The 8,586-nt window shown below is 42.8% G+C and overlaps 1 protein-coding gene across 1 annotated transcript in view; it reads right to left on the bottom strand.

The window, feature by feature from the left end:
- Positions 1-3,465: 3,465 nt before the first annotated feature.
- Positions 3,466-8,586, bottom strand: part of prr36b (proline rich 36b) — a 67,505-nt gene continuing 62,384 nt past the window's right edge. The window contains exon 5 of the mRNA XM_063016375.1: positions 3,466-8,411. Coding sequence (XP_062872445.1) covers positions 4,513-8,411 — 3,899 coding nt within the window. The 3' untranslated portion in view covers positions 3,466-4,512. The remainder of the gene's footprint in view (positions 8,412-8,586) is intronic.

The raw sequence follows: 8,586 nt of genomic DNA, 5'->3' as shown, positions 1-8,586 counted from the left end.
TGACAAGTTGTACCCCCCAATTGGTCGGCTGCTTTTGCTGAGGCGGAGAAGGTTTGTGGTGGCGAGACGTGTTCTGCACCAAAGTAAGGTAGTTGTTGTCGTTTACCTCTTGAGGAACAGAAGGCATGTCGCAATTCCTTACTGTTTGCTCTCTCTGAGGGTTACTGTACCCTGTGGAACAACCAAGAGCACCTGCAATGTGTTACTGACAATGAAACATCTAATAAAAAGGGGCTGACCAAAACGATATGAAGGAGAAACATAAAAAAAATCACAAAAAGACGCATGCAGACCACACTGGGACACAAATGGTCAAGAATAACTGGAGAACTTTTGACTGAAAACTTTATTTTTTTTACTTTTGTGGAAAATAAGATCCCCCACTACTCAAATGTCCAAAAGCCCTGTCTTTACCACTGGCATTGTAAGTAATTTAAGTGGATTTTCTTTTGAAGGTCAACTACTATAACACAAACAACTACTAACATCACATCTGGCCAATAATGTGTTTTTTTTTTCCTAAAGAATGACTGTGCAGGGTCCCACTCATTCATTTCCCCAAAAAGGAGACACTTTAAGGATGCGCTTTTAACAAGATTCCACCTCCGTACAGACACACTGTGTAATGGTGCTCACCCAGCGGGGGATTTGAACACCGAACCCCTGCATAACACAGAGGTGTCTTAACTGGGTGAGCTACCAGCCTAGTTAGGAGGACGACCCAAATGCTTAGTAGTCTGATCATGTAACAGATAATTGAACTAAAAAATAAAAGACTCTCTGAGTGTGACTCAAACCCAGTCTGCTGTGCTACTATCCAAGCACTCAACCACTCAGCTAATCAGGCAATATAGAAAAGGCTTTAACTCAAAAGAGATACAAACAAGAAATACAAAAACCACCCATTTTGGGGAAATGTTTGAGAGGGAAAAGGACAAAGGACTGCCAGGGGAAACACTGGCCACCTCAAGATTTACCAGGAAACTTGGAAATTATAACAAACGGCTTACCCAACAGAAGAGCAGAACTACAATAGATAAACTAAGAGAATAAAGAACTAATATTTTAATATTTACTAGAAAATATCCATTGAAGAAAAAATCAATTGATGGAATAACCTGGTGGTTCAGTATATTCAGGTAGTCAGCTGACCTCATTCTTTGGGCACATAACGTTGCTGAACCTAGACCTGACCAACTGCAGCAACCCCAGATCATAGCACTGCCCCCACAGGCTTGTACGGTAGGCACTAGGCATGATGGGTGCATCACTTCAGCCGCCTCTCTTCTTACCCTAATGCGCCCATCACTCTGGAACAGGGTAAATCTGGACTCATCAAACCACATGACCTTCTTCCATTGCTCCAGAGTCCAATCTTTATGCTCCCTTTATGCTCTTAAGGCTACACAGCTGTTTAGTCCCAATCCCTTGAGTTCCCTTCACATTGTGTGTGTGGAAATGCTCTTACTGTCACTATAAAACATCCCTGAGTTCTACTGGAGTTTTTCTACCATTTGATTTCACCAAACGTTTAAGTGATCGCCGATCATGATCATTCAAGATTTTTTTCCGACCACATTCCTTCCTGGAAGATAATGTTCCCCCCCCACTGTCCTTCCACTTTTTAATAATGCATTGGACAGTTCTTAACCCGATTTTAGTAGTTTCAGCTTCTCCTTAGATGTTTTCTCTGCTTGATGCATGCCAATCATTTGACCCTTCTGAATTTGTCCCTTTCTTTTCCATGACCACAGGATGTGTCTTTCCACATGGTTGTTTAACATATGAGAAGCTACTCACTGCATCAGTTAGGGTTAAATAACTTGTTGCCAGCTGAAACATAATCACCCATGCAATAATTATCCAATGGGAGGCTCTTACCTATTTGCTTAGTTAAATCCAGGTGGTGACCTTATGACCAAGAGAGGTACATGAGACAAGTGAGAAATGAGGGTGAGAGTGAAAGCTCTCTGTCCTCTACCCAGAATATCAGCTGTGTGCATTTTCTCAACGCGAGACAAAGACCCAGCAAGTTCTGACAGCTTCTTTCCCCTTTTTATAGACCTGTGCACAGGTGTTGTGCTTTAGGCCTGATTGTCGGCTCGCTGTTGACCCCCAGTGACCGGAGTCTACCTAGCCCCAGAACCACCCCTTACATACTGGTGCTTTGTAAGATAGATTCTGGACTAAAACTTCCCAATTGTATACATTCAAATGTAATTTGATGACATTAGTGGTGACATTAGTGTGGGTAATCTGCTTAATTGTAAGTTGTAATCATGACACACTGTAAAGCTATTTTTATTTATATATTCAGATTATTTGGAAGTAAAATTCAGTTGGAAAATGTGCACTTCACAAGCAGCTCACAAGAAAAATGTTATAAAATGCACCCAAATAATGCTTTATTTTACAGCCCAAACAAATGTATATCTGCAGTAACACTGGACTTCATGACAAGACTGACAACTGACCATTATGAAATTAAACTCTACTACTTCTAAAAATAACTATTACACATTAGAGTGACAAACAGAAGCTGGAGTCTGCTCATGTGGCCCTGCATTATGTAGTATTTATTTATTCATTTTTTTAAAAGAATGATGAATCCTAAACTGGGTTTTGCTGACTGTAATTATTTAATTAACTGTTCCAGATTTCATTAAATCACACTGTTTTGAACAATATAAAGATGCGCTGCTGTGTTTTACATTGTAAATGGATAACCGTCCACTAATAATGATCAGTTAATTATTACCAGAAATTGGTCAGATTTGCATCCCTAGTACACAATTTATCCTGCAATGCTCTGGTGGTGAAAAGGTACATTGGACACCTTGAATAAAGATGTATGGCCAATATAATAAAATAGGTTAGCATTTAAAACCTTTTTTAGTATCCTACAAACTAAAGCTTACAGAATAACCACTAAAATCTATAAAACATCCCCAAAACATGAAACAACATTAAAATTCTGAGAGAATTTGTAAACCACATAACTAACAGCAGAAGTATTTATTTGTACCAAAAGGTATCTGTGAAATGACAAGATCTATGGTGAGACTGGATAGGCTGAGAAGTACAGTCTAACAATTTACAATTTAATGAGAGAAAAAAAGAGAAGATGCTTTCTAAAGAACTTAACTCCAACTTGCTTGATAAACACACTTTCCAGGACCTGCTTGAATGTGCAACCTTGTTTGGAGAATCAGAAGCAACATGCTTTAAGGACCAGACAGTATGTGAAGGGTGTACCATTTCCATAGTTGGAGACCAGTGAGAGTTTGTATGAGGGTTTTTTTTATTATTAAGGTAGGTCAGAGAAGACAGCTCAGAGACGTCAGGACTGTCATTTCATCAAACTCACATTACACCATTACTTACTTTGAATGCTCCAATGGCAATATAAAACCATGTTTTGGCACCACGGTAAACTGCTGTAAAGAAATAAGAAACTGGAACCGATGGCCTTGAAATTTTGTTTAATGCAATTTTGAAAAGGCTTTTAATTAGTGTGAACCGTATTTGTTTTTTCTATCATCTTGACATAATAAGTATTGAATAGCATTACAGTCATGTAATTAGTTGCACATGCAATTTCCAGTGAAATTGTCCGAACCCCACCCACTTTCAAGTGTCTTTTTTATTGTGGAGGAACCTTATCTTGTTTTTTTTTTGTTTTTTTTTCTAAATTCAATGATTGAGCCAAAAAAACAGTTCAACTAATGCAAATAACACCATCAGGTAAGTACTCGGGTACTTACAATGTGTCACGTTACTCACCATGATAAATTATCCTTCAAGAAAACATGGAGTATTAAGAAAATGTGTAAAAATGAAACGTCGTCTCCCATCTAACATTCCGATACTGCCCTACGTTGAAGCTCCAAAGTGCAAAGCCTTTGGAAGATTATCTAACTTTAGTTAGTGCTAAAACAGTTAGTTCTTGACACAGGAACACGTTTTAAAAGGTTTAAGGCTAACTCTACAGTGCAAGAGAACAAATAGTAGGTAAGACAGGGAACTTAACAAAAACAAACGATAAAACAATAAACAAGTATAAAAAAAATCATTTACCATTTGTTCGGTAAAAACAGAAGGATAAATACAAACATACAGAACGTCCATCCTTTTTCTTCCTTTTTTTTATCTGTGTGTTTTCCTTTTTTGTTAAAGGACTTTACAACATCTCAGTCTATCAATCCACGTTCAGGGGTGCTGTAGTGCACAGTGTTATTTAATAGTACATTCTAATAGAAAACGACAATAGCTATCATACATACAAGAAAATGAAGCCATACAGTTGTATCCATGTCTATAATAGTGGTAAAGAAAGAAGAAGCAGCACTGATTAAGCTACAGTCCAACCCCTGACATCCCGATTTTACTCCAAAAGCACTTATCTCCCTGTTTTCTACGCTTAGACTCGTACAAAAAACCAATGACAAAAAAGGAAGATAGAGGGGCATACTTTGGAAAGGGGTGGTGGAAAGGTGCATTCCAAGGAACACTTTATACGTTACCTGCTAGAAAGCTATCAGTTTTATCACATATTGTGGAGTAATAAGGTGGCTGGCCGTCGATGCCGCTGTCGTGCTGGGGCGAGAGATGCATGGGTGACTCTGGATCAGACTCTGCGTCGGCGCTGGCTCCTGTCTGTAGCAGGTATTGGTCATCCAGATTGCTGTGGGGTTCTTCCTTTTGGTTGAAAGGATGCAGGTCTACAGGATAACCCAGCAGATCTTCAGGATGAGTGATTGCAGCCGGCAAGGTCAGCTCCTTGATGAGTGAGGGATCCTTGGCTTCTTCCGGAAGCTGGTCTTCATTCTCCAAGGAAAAGATGCCAGGGCTCTTACCGCAGCTGTCTGCCGTAGAATGGGCGTTGGAGTTGGAAACCGAACAGTCAAATCCGTAGGAGGCGACGGAATTGGCGGATTGTGGCGTGCCACCGTCTTCCTCGCCCGCCTGCATGTCTGCAGCCTCCTCATCTTCCTCCAAAGCAGGGAGGTTTCGGGCAGCGGTGGGGCTGTCAAAAGCTACAGTGTCGTCAGCTGGAGCATCAGGGTCGTTTATCTGCATTTCTCCTTCAGTATCACTTGCCTCATCAGCAGAAGTAGAGGGTGAGGACGGAACAGATGCTGGTGCAGTTGGGGCATCACCTAAGACGTCGTCTGCTGGGAGTGTCTCTGCCTCCTCCTCCTCACCGTCCCCTCGCTCCAGGTGAATTCCCAGGTCCTGTTCTTGGTCAGGTTGGGCTGTGGGTACGGGTGTATGTTGCTTTTCTGAGCGTGACTCGACACCTGAGCTGCTGTCGTAGTCTCGCAGCTCCTCGGGTGTGCTGGTCTCGCTGCTGCTGTGGGCTGGCAGAGCTGTTCCACTCAGGGTACTTGACTGAGACATGCCTATAGCAGGTACACACAGGTTGGCTGGGTCCACTGGGACGGAGCTCTCTGTCTCTTCTCGAGTTTCGAATTGTGGTTCAGTCAAATGACCTAAAGGCTGCTCCAGCCAGGCTTCAGCAGGGGACTTTTTGGGGACCTCAGGTTCAGCTGTCTCAGTGTCTAAAAGGCTGGCTGACATATTGATGGAGGCAGGTTGAGCCCAAGTGTCCACAAAGGGGTTGGATGGACCCCAGGCTGCAGTCATCGGCATAGAGGGGGCAGGAGCGGTGCTGTTCAAATTGTCCGGATAACCTTCATCATAGTAATCATCGTCAACATTTTCAGCAGTTGTGATCCCACTTTCCATGGGAGCCTCACTGACCATCTCAACATCTTCGTCTTCATGCTCCTCCTCCTCTTGGGACTGAGGGTGATATTGAGCATCCAAGTGGTGGCCACTATCTTGCTCATGGCCAAAATCTATGCGGTGTTTGTCAACATGCTCTGGACCAATGTCCATGTCTTGCTCATCTTGCTCCTTCTCTTGATAATCTTCCTCCTCCTCTTCATCTTCATCAGAAAAAGATTTGACCCCAGGTGGGCCCATAAATGGCTGTTCGATTTCCACTTTCTTTTGAGAGAGGTCATCCTCATCTTCCCTATGATGACTCTCCATTCGACATGGTGAGCTTGCTTCTGGTTTCTCCTGCTGAATACTACTGTCAGCATCATCAGAATGCATCATGCCCCAACTGTCTGTACCAAATCCTGAGAATCCGACCTTTACCTCTTCTACTTTCTGCATCTCAGACATAGTCTTCACATATTCGCTCTCCTGTTGTTCCTTCTCCTCATCATCATCCTCCTCATCATCTTCATTAATCTCTTCTTCCGCCTTTTCAACTGCCTCCTCCTTCTCCATGCTGGGTGAAACTGGTGACACTGTGCTGAACCTCTCCATAGGTGAGGTACTTAACAGTTCAGGTTCAACTGCCAGATCAAAAGGTTTTTCTACATCCAGTGTCTCCTCTTCTGTAGACTCTGCAGCCATTAGTGGATCCTCCTGATGACTGACCTCTTCCTGCTGCAGATTATTATTTGTACTGCCATCATGCATGTCCATTGCTGAAGCACAGATCTGGGGTTCCACCAAAGTGGGTACAGAAATTGGTACATCTCCAGTGGGAGAGGATGGTGGTGACATGATTGTTGTGCCCAGAGAAGAAGGAGCACTTAGGGGCTCGAAACTGACCTTGTCTACTTGAGAATCTTTAATTGTTTCCTCCTCTGTATCTTCTGGGATATATGCAGCATCATCTTCCATTTCCTGAGCTGCAGCAGTAATAAATGATTTAGTGTTGGGTTCAGGGGCAATTTCAGGCTCCAGTAGGAGATCAGACTTGGATTCTGCCACAAGTTCGGACTCAAACTGGACATCAGACTTGTGTTCTGGAGCAAATTCAGACTCAATTTCAAACTGGACATCAGACTTGTGTTCTTGGACAAATTCAGACTCAGTTTCAAACTGGACATCAGACTTGTGTTCTTGGACAAATTCAGACTCAGTTTCAAACTGGAGTTCAGACTTGGGTTCTGGAGCAAGTTCAGACTCAGTCTCAAAAAGTACTTCAGATTTTGATTGAAGAGCATTTTCGGACTCAGGTTCAGACTTGGGTTCTAGGACAGGTTCAGACTCAGTATCGTACAGAACTTTAGACCTCTGTTCTGGGGCAAGTTTAGACTCAGTATCAAACAGGACATCGTATTTGTGTTCTGGGACAAGTTCAGACTCAGTTTCAAACTGGAGTTCAGACTTGGGTTCTGGGACTAGTTCAGACTCGGTTTCAAACTGGACTTCATACTTGGGTTCTGGGACAAATTCAGACTCAGTTTTAAACTGGACTTCAGACTTGGTTTCTGGGACAAATTCAGACTCAGTTTTAAACTGGACTTCATACTTGGGTTCTGGGACAAGTTCAGACTCAGTTTCAAACTGGACTTCAGACTTGGTTTCTGGGACAAATTCAGACTCAGTTTTAAACTGGACTTCAGACTTGGGTTCTGGGACAAGTTCAGACTCAGTTCCAAACTGGACTTCGGCTTCGGGTTCTGGAGCAAGTTTAGATTCAGTCTCAACCAGGACTTCAGATTTGGGTTCTGGAGCAGGTTCAGAAACAGTTTCAATTAGAACCTCAGACTTGGGTTCTGGAGCAAGTTCAGTCTCAGCTTCAAACAGGACTTCAGACTTGGGTTCAGGCGCAGGTTCTGATTCAAGAAGGAATTCAGGGTTAGTTTGAAAGTCAAATTCACACTTTACTACCAATGGGATTTCTGAATTGGCGTCTGAGGAAGGTTCAGCCATGGTTTCAAGCTCAAATTTACTGTCTGTGTCAGGTTTAAGTGGAATTTCTGTAATGGGTTCAGATGCAAGTGGAGACTTTGATTCAGGCAGAGGTTCAGAGTCAGTTTTAGGCAGAAGTTCAAACTCAGCTTCATGTGAGAGTTCAGGCACAACTTCAGGCTTTTGTTCAGGAAGAGGTTCAGCCTCTGGTTCAGTGTGGACTTCAGACTCGTCGGCTGCAGCCAAAACACCAGCAGCTGAGGCAGCAGTAACAGCAGCGACAGCCACAGCAGCCATAACATCAGCTGGAGCAGCATTAGAGGCTTCAACTGAGGCTACATCCTTCTTCTCACTCTCTGGTGGTGCAGGTTCAGCTAGCTGTGCAGCTTTGGGTCCACGTTTAACAGGCATGGGAGTGCTGCTACCCACTGCTTTCTTAGGGCTGGTGGTCTTGGCTGTGCTGGTCTTTGTTTTGGGGCTGGCACTGACCTCTTTTGAAGGAGTTGGCTTGCTGTCTTTAGGCTTACTGGTTTTGGCATCCGCTGCTGGTTTGCTGGGGGTTGCAGATTTTTTGGCAGCAGACTCAGGTTTGGTTGGGGTATCAGCCTTGCCGTTTTTAGTTGAAGCAGGGCGGGTGACAGAGGAGGCAGTTGACTTTTTGGCTGCTGGTGTAACTGGCTTGCTTGCATCTAAAAAAAAATGAAACATATAGTGTCAATATGGTATCAATATAGTACAGACAAGTAATAAGCATTTGGTATTGCTACAAATGGCACAAAATACAGGTAACTTTTTAATATATTAAAATTAAATTATGCTATCCTGAAACTTAAATAATTGGTTCTACTCACATATCTAAAAGAG

Source organism: Trichomycterus rosablanca, chromosome 2 (assembly GCF_030014385.1).
Source record: "Trichomycterus rosablanca isolate fTriRos1 chromosome 2, fTriRos1.hap1, whole genome shotgun sequence".
NCBI lineage: Eukaryota > Metazoa > Chordata > Actinopteri > Siluriformes > Trichomycteridae > Trichomycterus > Trichomycterus rosablanca.
This window is presented reverse-complemented; position numbering and strand designations above follow the sequence as displayed.